This window comes from Poeciliopsis prolifica, unplaced genomic scaffold (genome assembly GCF_027474105.1).
Source record: "Poeciliopsis prolifica strain line A6 unplaced genomic scaffold, Auburn_PproV2 SCAFFOLD017, whole genome shotgun sequence".
NCBI lineage: Eukaryota > Metazoa > Chordata > Actinopteri > Cyprinodontiformes > Poeciliidae > Poeciliopsis > Poeciliopsis prolifica.
The window spans coordinates 7041589-7064358 of record NW_026562392.1 but is presented as its reverse complement, the minus strand read 5'-3'; the positions used below and the strand labels follow the sequence as shown (position 1 = coordinate 7064358).

Here is a 22770-nt window from a genome sequence, read left to right as displayed (position 1 = left end):
ACCTTATAAAGGGGCTTGACTGATGTTTGTTATGAATAGGCGGTATAGAAATAAGCTTGACATAATTTACTCTTTTATCATTGGGAGGCTTCTCAACCATATGCAAAACAATTAATTACTAGTTTTGATAATGGAAACACCTGTGGTTTTCTTGCAAACAATGATATTTTCTCTTTACAGAAATATAGATTATCCCTATAGTCTGTGAATATGGATTTTAGAGGAATTAAAGAGCCTAATGATGCTACATTTGAAAAGAAATACTCTTTGAAGAGAACTTTAGCAGCTTGCTTTCTGTTTCTACTTGATAACAGAAGAGCCCTGGTTCTTCTAACACAGTGAAAATGCAGAGAATGGCAAATAAGATTAAAGTCATTGAAGTGAAACTACCTATTAAGTGGATTTCGACATTAGCTTGTACTGTGTTCGTGGTGTAAAATCAAGAGAGCCTTACAATCTCTAGGAATCACATGACTCACACCGATCTGATTTTGGGACCACAATGAAAAAGCTGCCAGTATAAAATATTTTTTTGCCATCCTAAATAGTTACATAAGTGAAAATAATTGAGAGGCTTTAATTCTGAAAGGTTAAAATTTTACATTTTACACACCAAGATGGTCTTGTTTTGTTGACATCAACCTCAGTAAGACATACATTAAACAATAATGCCCATTAAAATACATTTTTAACCCTATTAGTCAAGTTGTGGGAATAAAATTTAAGAAGAATATTTGGGGTGTGGAAGTTTTGCATCAGAGATACAATTTTTCTCTAGATGTGACGTTAGATCTACTAGCAAGAGTAGCTGTATATATATGGCTGCAGGTGAAAGGAAGCCTTTTGGGGGCGTTAGAGAAGCTGGTGTAATATCCGTCAATACTTTTGAGGGTGAGAGTGATGCTTTAATATTCGGAAGAATGCAAACACACAGCTGCGAGTGTAGAGCGATGCGATATTGCTGGACTGGGAATGAAAAAAGAAAATCAGCAGAGTTTCTTGTCTCATCTTATATTTTTATAGTTATATTCCTCTGGAGAGTATTTTGTTTTCCACAAGTTGAAGAAACGTATTAATAAAGAGTCAGAAAAAGAGTAGGTGGCTGACAAGCCAGAAGTGAAAAGACGACTCCAACATGAGAGACATAATGACAGGGTGAGGACACACAGTCGGAGGCAGCTAAAGAAAAAAAAAAAAACATTGGAAGCACAATAACAAAATCACTGAGTGTGGGAGATGGCCTGTGGGGCCCAGTTGGTGCTTTAAAAAAAAAAAAAAAAAAAACACCAAAAAAAGAAAGAAAAATGGTCAGAATAGTTAACTCCATTAATGTTCAGCAAAACCTGGAACATCTATGAGTGTTTATCTTTTGGTGTGTCTTGGGATGTAATAAACATACACAAATTCAGCTGTTAAGAAGGGATTCCAGCGCCAGATATTCATCTTTCTGAGAGAATGGTGCTTAAATCTCTGCTGTTGATGGACTGATTACACAACTCATATTTGATTTTGTATTAGCATTGAGTAAAACAGCAAACTGGCTAAAGATTCCTACCACTATGCAGAGAAAATATGTATGTGATATAGATTCTAATTGTGCCAACTGTTTCACTGGGAATAGGCCTCTCACAATAGCAAATAAATCGTCCCTGTAATTACTGTGATAAACATTAACATTGCTGTTTTGACTATATTCGAGACATAGCTAATGATATAATGCAAGTTAAACCTCTAAACGATCAGTAAACTTTAATATTGTAAAGAACCCTAAACACTGGAACATATTCTAAATATCCCAACTAAAACACAACAAACAAAAACAATAAATAAACAGAATTAAAAATGACACAAAACAGAAAATAAAATGAAGTTTGAGGTTTCTAAAGAAAAAATATTAATCATCATAGTGGAAAAGATCAACTTTGTTTTAATTCATCTTCTGATTAATTTATGAAATGCTTATTGGGACTAGCCATTACTATTCAGTTTATTTTTTATTTTATTTTAGAAAACATACAAAAAAAATGCTAAGTCGTTATTCTGAAGTGGTGGTAGTTTTAGAAACAAGTAAAATGTGAACGCATGTCTGAAATGCTCACATTGGAAGATGTGTTTGAGTCTCACTCACCTGCAGAGCCTCCAAGAAACGAAAGGAGCCCAGCCTTCTACCCCGAGGAACCAGACAGAACGTAGAGTTGTAGAGCATCTCTCTGTAGTCATACCTGCACATCAATGGAGAAAGACAAATTATAGGCTCACAAGAAAAAACAAACATGGCAGAGTTTCAGAACATTGATTGAGCAAGGAATTCCTATGACACATTCATATTTTTAGCATAAATCTCAGTTGTCGATTGTTCTCCCCTTTAAGCATAGTTGCCCTCTCACCTGCCCGACTAAAACCTGCATGCTTTTCCTTCTCCAATTCAGCCCTCAGTCAACACCGGCTCTGATTAGGAAAGCTGCTTGGAATTCCTTTCCCCGATAATGTATGTATGCAGGCGAGAGGAAAGGTGTTCTTTTTCTGTTCTGCCTTGTTAGGCTTTAGGTTGGGGTTCATTAAGTAGGACTGAAAATTTGAAAGTGTAATTTTTCCGGGTTTTATTTTTCCGCCCCCAACAGCCACACATGCAAATGTGTGCTGCGAAGTGAAGCCGCAGTCACATTTGCAAGACATAACGAATGTAAAAGTAAGGAGCAAAAGCTAGAGAGACACTGCAGAGTCCTTGAGCCATTTTTCCAACCCTCTCTTACCTGATGTTTGTTTATGCAAACTTATTACAACTGATACCAGACTCCAAGCCCTTATGCACCGTGAAAATGTCATGCTGTTTGCTGCTGGCACATCTCAGATAGTCAATTTCTTTCATGTTTTAAGGCTTGATCGTTTATGAAAAAGCAGCATTAAATTCTTCCACTGAAACACTGAAAATAAAGTGGACATTTAACAGCAAAACTGTTGGATGTTTATCACATGTGTATGGTGATTCTGACATTTTTGCAGAATCAAGGATGCTTTTTCTATCAGAACATCTTAGGATGTTCTGATAGAACATCTGACTCCAGTCAGCGTTACTATCTGGACATTTCTGTTAAAAAGTATAAATTGTGCAAGACCGATTTTTAAATTCAGATATTGTTGCTGGAGAGTTTAAAATTCCCCGCCAAAAAAGAAAAAAAAAAAAAGAAGAGCGCTTTTATAAATTCATTGTAATACTCCTTGAAGGAAAAAAAAATGATGAGGTTGTTTTTTTTTACTTATTCTGATCACTTTTGGAGTAATCTAGCCGACCCAAATTGATGAGTTCTACATCAAGTTGCCTCATGTTTTTTCAGCAACACGGCGGTTCGAGCTTTGTAGAGCAGCGGGTCGCTGTGGGAAAGACATCAATTTAATATCAACTCCAGGAGCATTTATTGGTTTAATTTATAGTTGAACAATATATTGGTATCAACATCATAGCAGCTGATGGCGGTCTTTTTTTATTGTATTTTTTTAACAAATCTGTATTAGTCATGCATTTAAAATTAAGAAACTTTTATTGCGGTTTATGCTTCTTGACGGAAAAGAGGTTTGTTAAGCGACAATGATGCTGCGGTTGTTTTTTTTAGCTGATGTCAGTTGTATGGTTGTTTTCTTTATGTTGAAAAGGTTCGGAAAATATCAAAAAAGATCAATATTGGCCACAATTGGAATTTTAATATTTTAATCAGCCTGGATTTCCACATCAGTGAATCCCTACTTCAAATCTTTAGTTTCTGAGCTGAGGCTGAGCTCTGTGATGTCTCACTTTTAAGTTTTTATTCCTCTAATACTGCATCTGTTGAGACACATAATTAACCTTGGCAATCATTTTTTAACAAAAAGTCTAAGAGCCAAAGAATCAAATGATCGACTATTGTTAGAGACAACACTACTGAATCTCTGCCATAGAGAGCCACTGGGGAAACAGGATTCACCACACAGTATGGAGACATTTCTGCAAACGCTCTAGATTGCAGTTCCAACTTTCAAAAGAACAGAATCAGCAGGGGAGATTGTTGGAAACAGACAGAGAGAAATAAAAAAACATGTAAAGTTAAAGCAGTTTGTGTAGCGGAGATACTGCACTGGAAGACCATGTGCACTGCTCTCTGTGTGGTCGGACATATGTGAGAGAAGGGGAGGAAAAAAAAGGTTTTATCAACTCAACTGAAAACATTAAAAGGGCTGCAAACCTCAGAAGCAGCATGAGGGCTGAACCGAACAGGGATTCATGATATAATTGCTTCACTGCTGCTTGCAGGATTACCGTTTGTTTCTCTCTCCCATTTTCTGCAGTAAGTTTAATACATGTTTATTTTTATTGTAGTCGTGTGAACAATTAGTTATATTCCTTAATCACATCGTCAGAAAAACAAAAAACATTGACTCAGAGTAAAAACATATCAGTTGGTGATCAATAAACCTGGACAATCTCTGCTATATCCAAACCAAAGCAAGTATCCAAACTAAACTAACATAGATTTAGATCCACTTCTGGCCCAGATTTGTTGTAAAACTCAAGAGCTTGCCAATGCAAACTTGGACAGAACCAGATGTTCCCCCTCCATTCTTCCTTTTTCTTCCAGATGGCAGCCTCTGGGGAAGAGCCCTCATACAGTATGCCACTGGATACTGTATGAGATTTAAAGGCATATGTTCAGAACCCATCTTCCACTGGAGCCACATCCAGTAGCTTCAGCTCTATTCTCCCACTCACTGCTGTACTTGTGTCACACAAAAACATAACAGATGTCAGTGAGGATGTTTTCGCACACCACGCACCTCGCAGTCATGTCGGATGTCAGCAATTAACACTGCATCGTATGAGGCAAACACTGCCTCGTCCCATATTTTCAGCACGGCAGCATCCAGATGGTCGCTAGCGAGCGCAGGGGTTTTACAGCGCACAGCTAATCATCATACTGTAATCACAAACTCTGCTTATGCATTTGAGCAACCTTCATTTCAGTACATTTGTTTTGCCACAATCATTTTTAATAGGTGGAACAGTAACAGAATTAGTGCCAAGTTACTTTACATGAATTTATTAACGAGAATAAACAAAAACTACTTTGTGGCATATTGTGAATGCATACAATCTGAAGAAAGAATATGTTATTGGTGAATATTTCAAGTGTTTTGAGGTGCAAGTCTTGAACTCTTGCAACAGCAGAGCTGCTGCCGGTTGGTCTGCAGTGCTTCATTCAGAGTGACAGCATGTGGTGAACATTCAAACCCCACTGAGGTTTAAACCCAGACCGACTGTCCAATCAGAGTGACCACACTGTGGACTGTCTTTGACCATCCAGGAGCTGCTGACTGGCTGGGAAAGTGAAGTGTTTTTATGTGGCTGCTTCCTTTGTGCAGTCAGTGACAATTTAATGAGGAGGGTAAAAAGCAAACTATAAGCTTCTGGTTGTTTAACAGATAATCAAAGCGATTACATTTTCAGCGTTCTTTTCACACACTGGCTGCAAATAAAATCAACAATTTGGGTTTGTAGAAACACATATTTAATCAAGGTGTTGTATTAAAATGTCACTGTTGTTTGCAACACTCCTATTGAAGCTCTGAAACTTAATGCAATATTGATGTGTGATACATAGCAATCACCAGTGCTTACATGAAATATTTGGTAGGACATAATATTTCAAGTTCTATGCATGCATATAATGCAAGTTAATGATGCAGAGTACATCTTGTAAAGACGTTAACTGCCATATTTGAGGTGTCGTTTTTATGACTGAGACGCTAACACTTACAAAGGCGTGATGAATAACATGCAGAACTCATATAAGCAATCTAACCTCTGAAAAAAGAAATAAAAATCAACCAAGTTTCCACAGAGAGACAAGATAATCAATTTTCCACGACTACAAAAGAACAGATGTGCACATTCAGCTAGTGCTGTGTTTTAATTACAGCAATGTAGGTTGGGTCAATAATTAAACAGTCCATTGCTGGAACGCGTCTCAATCTTGTAGCTCGCTCTCTGTGAAATAAAGAATAAAGTTTCTTTGGCAGAAAATGAGCAAATCTTCACATTTAATGCACTGAGGAACTTATACTAGACTAGTCATTCATCAACAGAAGCAAATGGCTTTCGATACAGAAAAAGCATCAAGATTCAAAAAGGAAGGAACAACAAAATGAGCCGGGTCAAGAAGAGAGAAAAAAAAATAATCATCAAGCAGTATCCTAGCAACAAGGATGGATAGTGTGAAAAAGCAAATGCGTGGCTCACTTTGTCCATTGGAGGAGACTCAGAGGAACAGTGTTGGTCTTCTATGATCTGTGCAAAGGATCACATATAACATATGTAACCCAAAAACTGAGAGGGAAGTGTTAACCAAAGAGGCACTGCCACTTTTAATGAGCTCCAGGGTTGAGATGGATGAAATCTTGGTGTTAAAAGTGAAGCCGATGTTGGAATACCTGCGACTTCCTTTAAATATGAGAAAATAACTCGAAATGATTAAATCACAAATTTGTCTTTGTTCAAATAAACTGTTTTTTTGATTAGCTCAGTTTAGAAACCAAGCAAACATAAACTGTAAGATGTGAACATTTTTTAATCATCAAACATGCTTACAAATGCACTGCTGTGCACACTCTTCAGTGTGGAGGCCATCAATGAAGGAAGAAAAAAAAAAGATAACCATTTCGGTATGAAGTTTAAAATGGCATCAAACAAAGAATTGGGATGTCTGATGCTGTCAAAAGCAACCCTGTGGACTCATCAAACGCTTCTGAATCAAATGGTGAAATTACTGCTTCAGTCTGCAGTAAGAAAGTTTGCCTAATAATTTACTTTTCTTTGTCTTAATGCAGAAAGGCATCTCAAACACTGAAATCTGTAGCATCTGTTCCACAACCGTAGTAAAAAATTGCTTTACACCAACAGCATGTTGTTTCTGGCTCCAATATAAATATTTGATCGCTCACAACAAGAAGACCATAAATATTTTCAATGCTGTTCTGATAGATTTCTATATCCTCCCTCTAAAAGAAATCAGACTTGGCAACGCAAAGTTTAAAAATCTTTTTTTTTCTTTTAAATCAGAGATTAGCCCAACATTTTCTGATCGGTGCACCGCTTTTAATCACCATTAAAATACCTATTGAAAAGCAAAGAAGCAACAGATATCACTAACTTTTATCTATGGTGACATTTTTACTCAAATATAGAAATAAAAATAGGTTGGAAAGAGCACCATATTAACCACAACAACATTGGTAATTATCTCCTGGCCTGTGATGAGTTTCAGAAATGCGAAAAGTAAGGAATACAGTTAAAATGTGTTGGCGATTTATGCCCCTCAAATCTATTTGTGCATCCCAGGCAAGTCCTGATCATTTCAATTCACTTAATAATCACTCAATCTGCTACATATTTGAATATAATCAGGAACAAATGAGAATCATTTTTGCAACAGCCACATGTCCACAGCTCTGATCCTCCAAACCCAGCTTTTCTTTTTTGCAAAATTACTTTCATTCCACTTGTCAGATGTGTAATAGTTACAGGACGCTAGTACGATTTAGCCTTTTTTTTGTATCTTACTCGACGTTAGTTCAACATGTCAATTTCTTGAAGTTGTACACAATGTACAAATGAAGAACAGCACACGTATTTAAAATGACAACTCTCATAAATCGTAAACGAATAACTTTCCAAGACGAACTTAGTTCCCGATAGGAAAATTCCAGCAGCTCTAAAACAAGCTTCCTCTCTCTCCTTCCCCCTATTATTTCAGAGTTACTTCACATTTAATTTTATGCTCCCTCTTTACTGTCACAGTTGCGCTACATTGATAGGCTGTTGCCAGGAACACAAGCTTAAGGCAGAGGAATTTCAGGCTAAAAGCCACCAAGTGAAAGTGAGCGTCAACAGATTAGGAAGGGAAGGAAGGGGAAAGCAGCAGCTGAGAAATGTACACTGGATCCAAGTTAAGAAAAGCCGGGAGGCATCTCTGGTGAGAATGTCACAACTCAAACACACGGATAGAGCTTTATTTTGGTCCAAGCCTGCATCAGAGCAACTTAAATTATTCAAGAATCCCCATTGATGTAGCTGTTGGAGCCAGAATCCAAATCCAACAAACTGAGATAAAACCTGTACTTCCTTTTCAAACAAATTTGAGCACTTTTTTAATTTACAAGTAACCACAAGACTATTTTTGAAAGCTAGTGCTAGCAAATAGAAAGATCTACGTTCTGGTTTGGTCTGGTCTTTCAAAATCAGAAAGAGCATCAGGTAACTGTGGGCAGCGATTCCTGAAAAATGTGGAAATGTGATACACGAGTCATGGTTTTACAGGGCTTGCAGAGTCCTGGATTCCTTCTATAGGAAGCTCAGTTGATGTCAGGATTCAAATTACACTGGGAGACGAGGTCTGGCAATGCAATACAGTTGAAAGCTTCTTGTTTTAGACATGGGAACATATAATCTTTAACAGTAAGAATGACTGTGGCTGCTATGATGCTTAAAATAGTCTGTAGCCTGAAGGTGGCATATCACAGATTAATGAATAAGGCCATCGTAATGAGGTTCACTCTACTATTTTGTCTTAATGGTGTACTTAATCATGGCTGTTTCACCTGCAGCTATGGGATTTTTTTTTCTCTGGCATTTTATAAAATGACTTCATTATTCGAATTGTATGGCAGAACAGCTATGGCTTAAAGAAAACAGTGAATCATGTTGATGAACCTATAAAAAGTTCCGACTCATTTCTCCATTGGAAAACATACTTTTCCAGAAGCAAATTTTAAAAAAAAATTCTATAGTTTTTAAGACATTGAGGGCATTTCAAGCAGAAAATGTTAACTTTGAAGTTGTAATCTTTTGGTTCCATAAATCATGAAACAAAAATGCTGCAACTGGTTTCTGATTTTGGAATTTGGTATAATATGTCAGTAATATTTTTTGTTTAAACAATCTTAAAAACTGTGACTCTTGTAGATTTTACATTTTTTTTGTGTAGAGATCCGGACAGCAGTTAGTTTCAATGCTTTGTCAGTTTTAAGGACCACTTCAACCCAAATATAAATCTAAGGTGTCGTGTTTAGAAAATGGGTCCTTTTTGACGTTTAAATTCTGATATTCTTAAACTTTTTCAATTACTCCTAAGAGGTTGAAAAGGCATTACCCAGAGTCAAATCAGAAGAGCAGGGTACTACCAAAATAGCTTTAGTAAAAAAAACTTTACTCATTTCCTCAAGGTACCTTGGACTTACTCATCTCCCTGTGGTTAATGAGTTCAAAGAGAGCTTCATAAAACATTTATCAACACACAGTCAGGGTCTACATCAGAACCACATTACCCTAACCTCAGGTTAATTCACTGGAATATATTGTTCTTTGAGTCTTTTATCTCTTTACTTTCAAATCTCCATCCATTTTAAACTCCCTCTAAAAATCAGAAAAGAGAAGTCTTTTCCCCCGACAAGGCCTCAAACAATTTCTCCAGAGATATTGCACAACTAATCAATCAGTTTTACACAATTGCTAAAGGGAGGTACATAAAAGGTTGAAACTTAACATGAATTTGGGAATGACAGAAGGGGTTGAGGGGAAATAACCCTGATTGTGAAGTCTTTCTAAATATCGCACAAGTTTATGTCTGAATGGAACCTAACGGGCAAAGTCCAGAGGTTATTTACAAGTGCAGAAACGCATCTGTCCGGGTCACGTTTCATAGAGCTCAGAGGTTGGATGGATGGAGCAAGAAATAAACGGTCCGTAATGAAAAATTTACATTCAGTGACAGAGGGAAGCCACACAGAAAAAGGAATGTCCTACATGTATAATGGAAGAGACAGGAGAAAAGGAGCCGGATGCAAAGAAAAAATGAACAAAGAGTGACAAAGCATAAAGGCAACGAGAATATCAACGACATGATAGGAAAACAGAAGAAATAACATATCGATAGATTCATGTGAAACATTTGAAAATTTATCAGCAGAGATGGAGAGAAAGAAAAAAGTGAAATGTATTTCTAACCATAAACAGCAACACATTGATGTGTGGACAGCTTCTAATTAGTTTTTCTTTTGTTCATTGATCAGAAAATCTCATTCCAGTCAGCCTCCAGAGAGACCGTCTTCCTCCTCTAATGAAAACAGCAACCAAGACAAAAAGGATGGTCGGGGAGACGGACCCATCTCGGATCAGACGATGGAACGTTATCAGCCGAGTCTGCTATCAACGCAGCATCAAACCTGCAGGCTGCGTCTGATCTGATACTCATTGTAGGGACGTGAATAAAGCTAATGCCGAGCTGCAGGGGATGAGATTTCTTTGGATTAACTTTCCTTTGTAACATTTTGTGATTATTTTTTGGAAAATATGCAACATAGAATGCGTTGGCATTGATTTTATATTTGTATGTTAACAAATGTGACTGGTTCTAGGAAAGATTTTTTCTCCCCTCAATGAAAGAGTGCAGATTTCCACAATAGTTTTGGTGAGTGACATGAAAACAGCTGATATGAGCCATTTATTTTGCTGTCTAGATTAGCTAGCCTGCACTCAAGCTGTGTAACACACATCACTCTAGCTTCGCAGAATGCTGACTAGGGCTGTTGTAAACAAATATTTCAGTAATCAAGTAAGCCATTGATTATTCTTACAATTAATCGAGTCATCGGATAAAAAAAAGAAAGTAAAACATTGGTAAATCTAACATAACCGCAGTAGTACTACCGCATTTCAACATCAGTAAAATTTTTCACAGTTGAGCTTCCCTAACAATAACTTTCCTGTAGTTTAGAAAATTAACTTGTCAAAGACCCAAACAGTATCATCAATCAATAAAATCCTCTCAGGCTGAACTTGAAAACTGGACGTTATGCTGCCAACGCTAAGCTTTTGTCAACAACTCAGGCGGAAGTGGGAGCGCTGTGCAACGCAAATAATAATCCGGCCGGAACACGATGCGCTAAATAATAAAATATAATTTAACGAAGCTTCAAGGCAGAAACATTTTCCTCGAGGAATTTTAATAATTGAGGTGCTCGAATCTCTCGAGGAATTGTTTCAGCCCTAAAGCTAACTTAAAAAAAAAAAAAAGCATAGAATTGTACCATTAAAAAAATAGAAACTAGATGATTATGTGAGACTCAGACATAGAACATAAGGCTATTTAGCTTAAATTATTTCAGCTTTCATCTGTCAATATATGGAAAAGAAAATTAGTTTAACCTTTCAGGGAAGTTTCACTTCTAAAAAAAGGGGTGTGCACCAAATTTTCTATAGACATAAAAAACAACATAAAAAAACATCACAAATACAAAAGAACATTTTGAGAAGCCCGTCGAACCCATTGATAACTCTGATGCCTCTAATACTGGGGCATGGCAGCAAAAGTAATCCAAAGAGGAGCTTCATTTTGCTGCAGAAAGTGTAAATTAGTGTCTTGCCAAGTCGAGCTGCCAAAAATGAAGTGTAAACACAGTCTTGTAACTCTCAAGAGGGAAAGATTATTACTGCGCAATTACGAGACCACAGAGAGGGAAGCCCAACTGCTTCAGTGGCAGAAAGCGAGATTACAGGGTGGAGGCTGCACAGATGATGATAGATAAAGTGAAAAATGCTGCCGCTTTCCCATACAATGTGAACAAATTGCAGGAGCTAGCAGAAATCGGTGGCACTTTGATAATATGTTGGCAACGCTCTTCAATATAGAAGATAAGAAGGGAGAGGAGAGGATGTGTTGGGTGTGTTATAAAAACTCTTTAAAAATATTAACACCATATGGGGAAAGTTTAATTTTTTTTTGCTGATGTAGCCACTTCAGAAACTTTTAAAATTATTAATCAAAAAGCTGAAAACGACCATACAAGGAGACATCAGAATGAGAGTCAGTGATTTTATTGTCAATATAGTGATACAGGTCTTTCTTAATCAGCAAGACTTAATATTTATAGGTTTTAATGATTAAGAATGTACACAACAAATCAGTTTCCAGTATCAAGGCATCAGAAGGCTTTTTACTCTTAGTTTTACTTTATGAAAGATAAAAAACAAGTAGTTTTCTCAGGAATAGGTTTGATTATTGAAGACATTCTCTAAATTCTGAATATATTTATTCACTCTTGTTTAGTTTAGTTCACACACAAAGCACAACAAACGCCTCTCAAAATGACTGCTTAGCAGACACTGCCTCAAAATTATAAAGAAATCAATCGATTTTTTAACCCATTAAAACATTGCCAGTTCCATAAAACATCCGACCAACTTTCAACCCACAGTACCTTGTGCACCAGTTTTAGGAAACCTGTGTTTCCCAACGCAGTCAAAATGTGCCTTTCTTTCTCTGACTCAGTCTGTTTCAATGCATCAATATAAATGGATAACCATTGTGGCACAATATTCCTTGGTAGCTAGTCAGATGTGGGCGGTTTACTGTGCCGACATACACGCTAAATATTGAGGTTTGAAGTCAGAAGACGCTTCAAAAGCAGGGCATTAATAAACACATGGGACTCTTGTTAGTGTTACTACTACAACCTTACATTCCTACAAATAGTCATAAAAAACATCTACGGAACATGATCTCCATTTTCAGATATATTACAGGCTTATTGATGTCATCCAATGCAGTAGCACATGTCTCACCCAGCATATCCACTGCACATCCTCCATAAACTCAATGTGCCAGACAAGCGCAGGGTTTGAAGATTGTACACAGTACAACATAACTCCATAGGGTAGCTGAATGCCTTTATATTATACAGACACTGACCTGGAACTAGATTTTATCAATCGATAATGAAATCTATTGTCACGACTGCTGCATGCTCATGCAAGCAGCCTGAATCGCTATAAACTGCGTGAGTCACAGCAAACTAGCACCATTCAGTGATGGAGATAGTTTGGTTTTTTTCCCTAGAGATAAAGCTAGACGTGAAGTTTAGGTGAAAACTGAATCAGTGAAGGACAAATGAAGACATCAGACCACAATATATTCAAGGTGATCATTTTTGCTGGAGATTACCTTCCTCACACTGTGTTGGATAAAGCCCTTATCTGACAAAGTGCTGCACAAGGAGGACAGCAAAAGATACCAAATCTGTGTGTGGATATATTTGTGTGCTGGTTTTATCCGAGGATTTAAAACCACAACTCAGCCAAGAGCTACTAACAGAGTGGCTGCTTATTTCTGACTGCCTGGTACAGTTTCCAAGGCAGAACAGTGAGACACACCAATATAGGTTTTCCAACTATTTTTGACAATGAACAGAGATAGTAACTAAAAACTAACTGACATCAACTTTCGTAGCACCAAGTTTTATCTCTGTGCTATCTCCTCCACCATGGCAACTGAGGGATTACAATCCTATAAGCTTTGCCTTCGAGCCGCTCCTCGGTTCTGCATGTAGCACTCACAACACACTTCATCGTACATGGCCAGCTAAGCACATCTTCAATGATTCGCTGATGAGTCAGCACCATTAAACTACATCTTTGACCTGAAAGGCTCCACTTGCAGCACTTCTCATAATGAAGGTCGAGAAAGCTATGAAATATTGATAAATCTATCATTTTGAGCCCCTCATTAATGAAGCCAAAGGCATTTTACTTTGGGATGTTTGCCAATTTTATTATCAACACATCAGCCAATTCCTTCACTCACATCATCATGAAACTGAGGCAGACCACAGTACCTTGTGCACCAGTTTTAGGAAACCTGTGTTTACCAAATTAGCCACACATCAACCTGCTTATTTTCAAACAATGTTGGCATGGCTGCCGTCTTTGAATTTGACGGTCTTATATCTTCTCGGCATGAAAAGTACAGAGATAAACGCCGTTTTACATCCTCTAAACTATAGAGTTCTGCCTTGGAAAAAAAAGAAACCATTCCCTGTACAAGAGATTAAGAAAGTTAAAGATAAATAATCTCACAAATGATCTCACAAGCAAATTACAGACAGGCCCCCCAGTAAACCACACTGACCGACTTGCCGAGTAACAAGCAGTCCCTCACCCACTAATACCTTTAATCCAAGAAATCCGACAAGCCAGCAATAGTTTAAAGAGACAAACCAGACTATCGCGAAAACTGCATACATCCAGTTTTAAAGCAAATAAATTTAAAAACATAAGAGCTAATAGGAAGCTTTAGTAGTAGCTTTTATTGAGAAGTTGCAAAGCACTTCTTGTTTTAAATATCTCCACTGTTTTGCACTGTACTTTGCTCTCGTCTCTAGTGAAGACAATCCAGGTGGTCATGCACTTCAGCAGCCACTTAAATTGGCGTCTCTTAATTATTAACAACACTTCAAACAACTGGGTTAATAATACCAGTTCTACAAAATGATTTTTGAAAATTTCTTCCAAGATCCAAACAATATTCTTACTATTGATTTCCACAAAGGGTCGCAGGAAAAGTGTATCCCCAGTAAAATGCAAACAGTACAAGTATCTACAGTACTGATCATTCCAGGGGCTGGGCAGCACACCAATATAGGTTTATTAAAAACAAAGGTCTGGTCTGTGTGGAGTGGTTTTGTGGTTTACCAGACGTCTACTCTGCACGCTGTATCATTTAGCTGTACGTAGAAGAGGCAGCTGGTGGGGTTATTGAAAACATAGCAAAGATATAGAGGACAGTTGCTGGAAGGGCCAAGCTAAAGTAATAATTAAAGGCTGTTGAGTGAAGGGGTCATTTTAGAACTAATCTGACAAAACACTGCATAGGTTACACTGGAAAAAACAAGAATTTAGAAGATGATCTTATTGGCTGAAGAGACTGGAACAAATTTAAAAAAAAAAGGGGGAAAAAAACCCTGCTGATCCAATGTGTTGGAAATATAGATAAGATTAATGGGAAAAAAGTCAGATATAGTTCATGTGCAGGAACTTAGATCAGCTACCCTCCCCCATGGATTATCATTTTCCCCCAGCTTGTAAAGCCTGCATCAGGTTGGCCAACAGCCCTATGCCAGGGGCTTTGGCCAATACTGAGGATTAAAAATCCTCCAAGGCTATAAATACACCTAGCAGACTAACGTCAGCAGCCTGCCAGCTATTGCACTTACCTCGTATGGCTGAATAGATGGCCATGTGTTTTCCCTCTTTTCTGCCTTTTATTTTCAATCTATCTCGTCACTTCTGAGAGGGCTTGTTTCCTTTGTGCTTCCATTTTCCTCCCCAACATCCACTTGCGTCTCAGTCTTCTGAGACTTAGCTACCCCCCAACCTCTCTACTCCCAATCTTTTACTTTATCCCATTCATGCTCTTGCACTTGGTAGTGCCTCCTAATTGGAAACAAGCTGTGAGAGGGCTTTCAGTCTGAGGTTAAAATTGCATATGATCTGCCTCCTGCTGAATCTCCCAGCAATCTCTCTCCTTTTTTCTTCCAGCAGCATAATTGGCTTGTGCACAGAGGCAAAGTAAAAATATACAAACAAGTACACGGAGATGAGGGAAGGAAATTGTTGACTAGCCCTTCGCAAGAGATGCTGGCAGAGATGTAAACAGGTAGATCAGGGTCTTAATAGGTTTGCACAAATCATATTGAACTTTGTACTTCAACTGCTGGTAACTTAATTGCAATGAATAGCAAAGAATAAAATAATTCCCAGATCACTTAAAGCAGTGTGGGGAGCACTGTGTGGTATCTTTATGTGGTAACAGCCAGTCAATCTATGATGCATTGAAGTCTTGATTGAAAACTGACATGGATTTGACATGGTAATTATTGTGAGGGCTTACATTGACTCTATCATAACTTCCTTTTTTTGCACTGTGAGAGGATAAGAGGGATTAGTTGCACAAAAGACCACAGCCAGGCACAGAAACAATTACTTCCACCCAGTTAGATGCCAGACTGCACTGTCGGGCCCAAAGGGCCGTATAACAGGCCGCAGCAACTCTGTTACAACCCAAAACCTTCACAGAGAAAAATAAATGAATAAAATGGTGGGAAAGAAACATGATACAGATTTAGGTTGTTCTACATGTGATCTCCGCTTAAAGTAAGACTAGGACACAGGAACTCTGATCTAAATCTGTTCAAATATAGCATTACACTAAAATTTGTTTTTTTTTCTTACAAGTGCCAAATGTTTAATGACTAATTTAGAGAAAAATGTGTCATACCTAAGTTTAGCATAACAGCACAATATCAAATATAAACACTCCAAACTGGTGTTTATTATTGAAGCAAAAGTAGGATGTCAAACCCTAAATTATTAATAAAGTAAGATGGAAATACACTAAATGAGAATCCGTCAGTGGTCGCCTCAAATGCAACGATTTATTTTTTCAACACGCAGCAAGTGGAGTGGAGATTCGGACCAGTTTTAACAATGCTGGCATGTTTTTAGAAAACAATCATACGTCAGTGGCCTTCTATATTCCAACTCAAAATAACGGTCTCATGTTTGATTATGTCAAAAACATAATAAAGTATCGTCGACCACATTGTTGCAGTCACGCACGACAAACACTACAAAGAAAATTATCAGGAAAGAGTTGGTGGGCTGGGATGTGTGTGATGCAGAAAAGGTGAGACAAAGCTCTTTGCAGGTTCAAGTCGGGGAAAAAAAAAACTAGTTGGGAACCTGTTTTTTTAGTTCTACACATTTATTCAATTACTTGATTAATAAAGTAGTATTGGATACTATGGGATACTCTCCAAAAGTATCCCATTAATAAAAACGGGCAACAGCTGCAGCTCTAGCTATGACGTAAGATTCCCTGCCTGACTTCAACTTCAAATCCATACGTTTGCATCGGCCATTTCTTGTAACGCTAGATGCAGAACTGCGGTTCATTCAAGTTGCTGTTAAATAATCAATGACACCGTACGTCATGTGGTCTGGACAATCTGAGGTAGAGGTCACCCGACAAGAGAACCACCAGTTCCAACATTGGTATCAAAGGTCCAAAGAATGTAAGTCGATATAAGCAAAGCTTGGCAATATCCAATAGTCGCATTTGCAGAGTTTGGGCATTCAGAAAACATGAACACATGACACTGTCAAAACAGAGTTCAGATGGAGCAGTTTGAAGAGATGGCAAATAGGTTTTTACTTTAAAGTCAGGATTCAGTACACTGCTGGTGTGTTTGTCAAAATGCCATTTATACACTTTAAAGTTTAAACATCGAGCATACTCATGGCGATCAGTCTGTGTGAATTTTGTCATTTTAAAGATGAAGCACTGGCAGAAAGAAAGCATAATATAAACAACTTAATACATTTCAAAGATGTAACATCGCATTGGGAATCAAAGTGAAACACAGCCAGTGTGCCTTCTGGAAGGCACACTGAGTAAGAAGCACTTACTCTGGCTAAACAATGCAATTAAGCTGGATTGTCACACATTAGAAATTCGTATCTTAATTGCTCCCCGATGCTTCTTAATAAAATGAATTATCATCTGAGTTATAGATAATATTTCTACATAACATCCTTATCTGGTCACTCAGCAGGAGCAATTAGTCCTCACGCACTGATACACAGATGAGATACTTTATGTTTTATAAGCACAGAAACCATTGGTAGGGACAAAGTAATGAAAATTAAAAATAAATAAATAAATCTTGGTATTTGTTGCTCTCCCCTTCTGTGTCTACCCATTTCCTGTCTGAACACTGCAATTAAAGGGCACTGGTATCAAGCAAAACATAAAAATACAGCATAAAGTCAAAAGACAATTCATTACAAGTTGGGATCAAACAGGACACTGGTCAGAGCCAGTGCATTCCTGCCTAATGCGATTGGGCTTCTCTGGGAAATGATTGAGCAAACAGAAGCCAGAGTGGCTTCCCCTCACTGGCACCAGAGCTTTGTCACCGCTAATCCAGTCCAAAGATCTCCAATCAAACACCACCAGTAAAAACATGGCACAGCCCTGGCCGACAAAAACTGAAATCCCACTGTCCAAAGCCGGATCACAGAGTTTGTTCATCAGATTTGAGCTCAGAAAATGACCTGGCTGACACCGGGAAATGACTACAGAGCTGCATTTCTGTTTTATGGACCATTCTCTTAATAAAGACAACAATCCTGCAAACTCATAGGATTATATTGGTCTAAAAAAGCTAATTTAAAGCAGTCACTTGTGCATTACCAGAACAGGCAAGTAACAAATTAGTAAAAACTCAATAAAATCTCTAACAATAGAATATTTGTACAGGAAATGACAAAGATAATGGGGATGCCAGGATACGGAGGACACAGAAGCAGACTTATCAATGGCTGAGTAAACAGATGGACACGTTGACTGTATGACTGTAATACTGCAGTGCCTCTGGCTGACATTAACTTTTCTCATCAGTGCCTCACAGGCCTGCATTAAAGGTCCATAAATGAGTAAATGATGTCAGCAAATATTGGAGAACTGAATAAACAACAAACCCTTGTGGCAGGACAGTATCTTTAGGACATTTCTAGTCCGTGTTATATTTCTTATAAGAAAAAACTAAAAGACAGTCTCAAGCAATCTAAATTATACAGAAAAATAATTATGGGCACATTAATAAACCACATATGTTTGCTATTTTTTTAGCTTATACTTTTAAGGACTTTAGTTCATTTACAATATTAGTTATTGCAAAGAAATTAAGTCAAACCAGGGGTGGGAATTTATAGTACTGTTTATTATGAAGACTTTTGATTCATTTATCATTTTTGATCAGTTTATCATCAAGATAAATGTCACTTATTGATGACATATTGACAAAAAACTGGCAGTGCCATTGGAAATTTTATTTTTGCTATTTTTTCCACAGTTTATTTCATGAAGGCATCAATAAATATTAGTAAATTTGGCAACATGATTAAATCCAGTTAGTGTGTGCAGCTTACCGATATAAATCATACTTTCTTTAAATAAGTGGTGTCTTGATTAAGGCCATTTCAAATAGGAAAGTTTTCCAACAATATTTGTGTCTGTGGTGCTATGAATGCTGTGCCGTGACAGGCACACAGTTAACTGGAAAAAACATAGTAATAAATGTATTTTTAAAAATCACATACTGTATCATTACTACAACAGTACCACAAAGTATTGAGACAAAATTCTAAGTCCATATTGTCCGCCCCAAGTCAAACCCCTTCATGAACAGCAAGCTAACTATTTCTAGACCAAATGAGATAGTAAGAGGAGGTGAATAAAAATCATCTGAAAACTTAATGACAGAAAAGTACTCACTTGTCGTACTCTGCGTTGTCCTTATCACAGCGTGCATCCTTGTGCTTCTGCCAGTCCTTCCCATGCTTACAGGTGGTGAGGAGGACCACGTCCTGCGAGTTATGCACATGGTACAAAGCATTCCTTGTGTCTGACCCTATTCCAGTCAGGTATCTCTTGCCCTTAAAAACAAGCACATACTTCCTGTAAGGGGGGATCGTATTATGCCTCAAATAGCCCCTCTCTCCACCTGTCCTGGGGTGTTCCTTCGAAAACAGGGGGATAGAAACATCAAATTCAGGCCTGAAGTTTTCTGTGCTTATGCTGGCTTTGGCCAGCATTGCAAAGCCAATGTCAAAGCCGAGATCTTCTGTGTAATCTGGCCATGTGCCGGAATATAAATTGAAGATTATGTGGTTTTTGCCCTCGTTCCAGAGAGGAAGGCTTTGGATTTTCGCCTTCAGGTTGTGCACATACTGAGGTGAAAGCTGGTCCCGATCCAGAGTGTCCAAGCTCAGGACAAACAGGCAGGCCAGTGCTGGGTCTGGCGTGTAGAGCCTGGAGCCCTCGATGGAGGTCAGAATGTTTTGGTAGCTCTCCGAGATCTTTTCTCCTTTCTGCTGCGGATACACGTAAACCTTAAATCCGTTCCTCTCACACAGAGAGAAATCAAAGCAGGACTCCATTCTGCATCGTTTTCCAGTGTACAGGAATGAGTTGGTGTCCCTCTTTTGCCTAGGAGATATGTGTTCGCCGAGGTCATCGCTCCGATCCTCCTCAAAGGTGCTGAAAGACTGTAGGTGTCCCTGGAGGCGCCGCCACCGCGCCCCGGGGTGATAACCGGCCAGGCTGCGGTCATCACGCCGGCCGGGACCCCGACCGGACAGCGGGACTTGTGTGCCCCCGAAACACAACAACAGAATGAGACAAGCGCCGGCGGAGAACAGGATTAAGTATCGTTTTTTGGCCTGCATGTGTCCGGCGATCAGAAATAAGGTGCGACTCTGCGAATCCGACAAGTTGCGAAGTTTGGGTCTCACCACCTCCTGTGGGAGCGCTCCGCCATCTTCCCCCGGGCTGCAAGGGCTGCGAGCTTTCGTCTCCCTCCTCCCGCTTCAGTTGCCTTTCACAAGTCCGGGAGCTGATCCAACGCATGTGGGCGATTTTTAATGTCCATCCACCTCGTCTTCCTCGTCGGTCGTGATGCTGCTGATGAAATGACAACAGCTCTCCCGAGGGACTAAAATCTGGACATCCTAAGTCGCGCTTTACTTTTCTTTGTGTAACGCCACCTTCGCGGAGCCTCAAGGGTTATTTTGCCACGAGCTACAGTTTCTGTCTTATCCGGATATTAACTGACAATATGAAATACGAGAACATATTGAGTTAAAGCAGCATTGTGAGCTAGACTTGTTGCCCAGACAGTTAACTATTGTCTTAAGGTTTCACTGGAGATTATAAACCAAACTAGTACAGGAGCTTTAAAACATTTAAAATACCGCAGGAGATATTACGCCGGTTTGTTCATATGGTGCCTCTAAAGCTGGTTCCAGCATTACAACAGATAAACCGAGACAATACATTTCTAAAGCCGACGTTCGCTAGCTTGTTAGCAAGCTATCTACACTAGCTTGTCTGTGAAAACAGTTCTAGTTAGCTTGTTAGCTCGGCATCAGAGATCTCTACCGCTGGCTGGAAGAAAAGGCAGCAAAACCAAAATCTGTCTCCTTCCGCAATAAAAACAACCTCTTTCCTCGGACGGGAAACGTGTCTTCTGCCTCGACGCCGGTAAATTAGCATCTACTTCAATTTTTCCAGTCATGTAAAGTGCTCAAGTGGCGACTCATACACTCACAAACAGTCGTGCGGCGAACAAGACGAGCCAAGCAGCTCGCCACGGCTGGGCCGTCCCACTACTGTGACCACCAGTGGCCATTAGATGACGTTCCTCCACGGCGCACGGTGCCTTCCCATTGGCCGCCGTCACATCCCCAGGCGGGCGGGGCTTCCACCACACGCCTTCACTTTCAAACAGGTAAGTGGGTACCTGTACGCAAGAGTTAAATTATTTCAGCAGTTTTGATCCAAAATGAAAATATTTATTACTATTTAATTACACAGAGAACGATATATTTCACGTGTTTTCTATTTCTGTTCATTTTGATAGTAGATTTAGTAGAGAAAGTGTATGTGTATTGCTTACCTAATCAAGGGGAAGATTTTATGATTTGAATGCCCATCTGCAGGCATGGCCACACTCCTCATGGAGGCTAGGTGCTATTTAAACGCGTAATAAATGTTTGTCCAATTTATTGAGCTCTAGCTGTACATCTGCACTAAAGTCGTGTGACAAAATGTTGGTACTTTCAATATGATGAGACGTTTAGCTGTTAACATGTGTTAAATGAAGAGTGTCATCAAAGTAAGGTGAGCACAGTTATTGTTATTTCTTTTGTCCATTTGAATGAAATCTCTTTGTTATTTATAGGTGGTCTTCACTTATAAATCGGGTGACTTATGAGGGTATTCCTAATATTTTTGTGTATCTTGTAAAAATATTTGTGGAAAAAAAAAACATTTTCTATGATGGACTAGCTTTTTTTGCTGCATTGTCATCATTATCATTTAACTGATGGCTCAACTCAAATGTCTCAATTATTTCTGAAACCCAGACATTCTCCCCTGCATTCCTTTGCATCTGAGATTTTTCCACTGTACATGGAGGATCCTTATGCTTTCGTTCATCCTCCCAAAGCATCCTTCAAAACACACTTCATTTGAATGTCAAGTCTGAATATTTGCTTGTATGTGAAAATAACAATAAAAATCCAGCATGATAGTCCAGCCCTGCTGATATGAATTGGCTGGTTCTTTACTGGGAGGTCCACCCAGACCCTGACGTTGTTTCTCGACTGCTGTGGTCTGATGTCCCAAGTGGTTTAGTGGAAGCTTGTAAAGAGCACCTGCATTCTTTGTGAGCTGCACGTTAACCATCCAGGCTCCTTTGGTAATCCACGGCCCCACTGATGAAAGAGTGTGAGGTAAGTGATGGTCACCTCTGCGGCCTACTGCCTTCTTCTTTGTTGGTTTGTCCTCTCTCCATCTCTCAATCCACGCAAGCTTTCCACCACCCCTTCGTCTGTTCTTCGTCGTCTTACCCCTGCGTCTCCCCCTTTCATCCCCTCTGTTTGATAACTGAATAAATGAATACTCCTCACGTCCCGTTATGTAGATGAATGTTGCTTTTGTTCTGAGCTCTTTCATTGACGGAATCAGAAAATTATTTTTGGATGCGGTAACTAGATTAAAAAGAAAATAATAAAAAATAGATGAATGAGGACAAATGAGGAAAAAAAAACAACAACTGACAGTCAACTAGATACCAGATGAATACAAATGGGTAAAAACCGTGGAGATTTGTTTTGTCCGACCGTCATCTGCTGCCTAATGAGACTGTGGAGATGCAGTTCCCCTGCTGATGCATTGTTTTTGCGGTGATGAGCTCTGGCCAGATTCAGAACAGTGGGGGGTGGGACTGAGCCAGAGCAGCGCTCCCACTGTGTAACACTTTGCCACGATGCCAATATCTAATTTG

At 38.9% G+C, this 22770-nt stretch overlaps 1 protein-coding gene across 1 annotated transcript in view; it reads right to left on the bottom strand.

Moving 5' to 3' along the window:
- Positions 1-21069, bottom strand: part of LOC129367500 (exostosin-1b-like) — a 34477-nt gene extending 13408 nt beyond the window's left edge. Inside the window, exons 1-2 of the mRNA XM_055042006.1 lie at positions 19197-21069; positions 2129-2222 (exon numbers count right to left, since the gene is read on the bottom strand). Coding sequence (XP_054897981.1) covers positions 2129-2222; positions 19197-20149 — 1047 coding nt within the window. The 5' untranslated portion in view covers positions 20150-21069. The remainder of the gene's footprint in view (positions 1-2128; positions 2223-19196) is intronic.
- Between the last annotated feature and the right edge of the window lie 1701 nt (positions 21070-22770).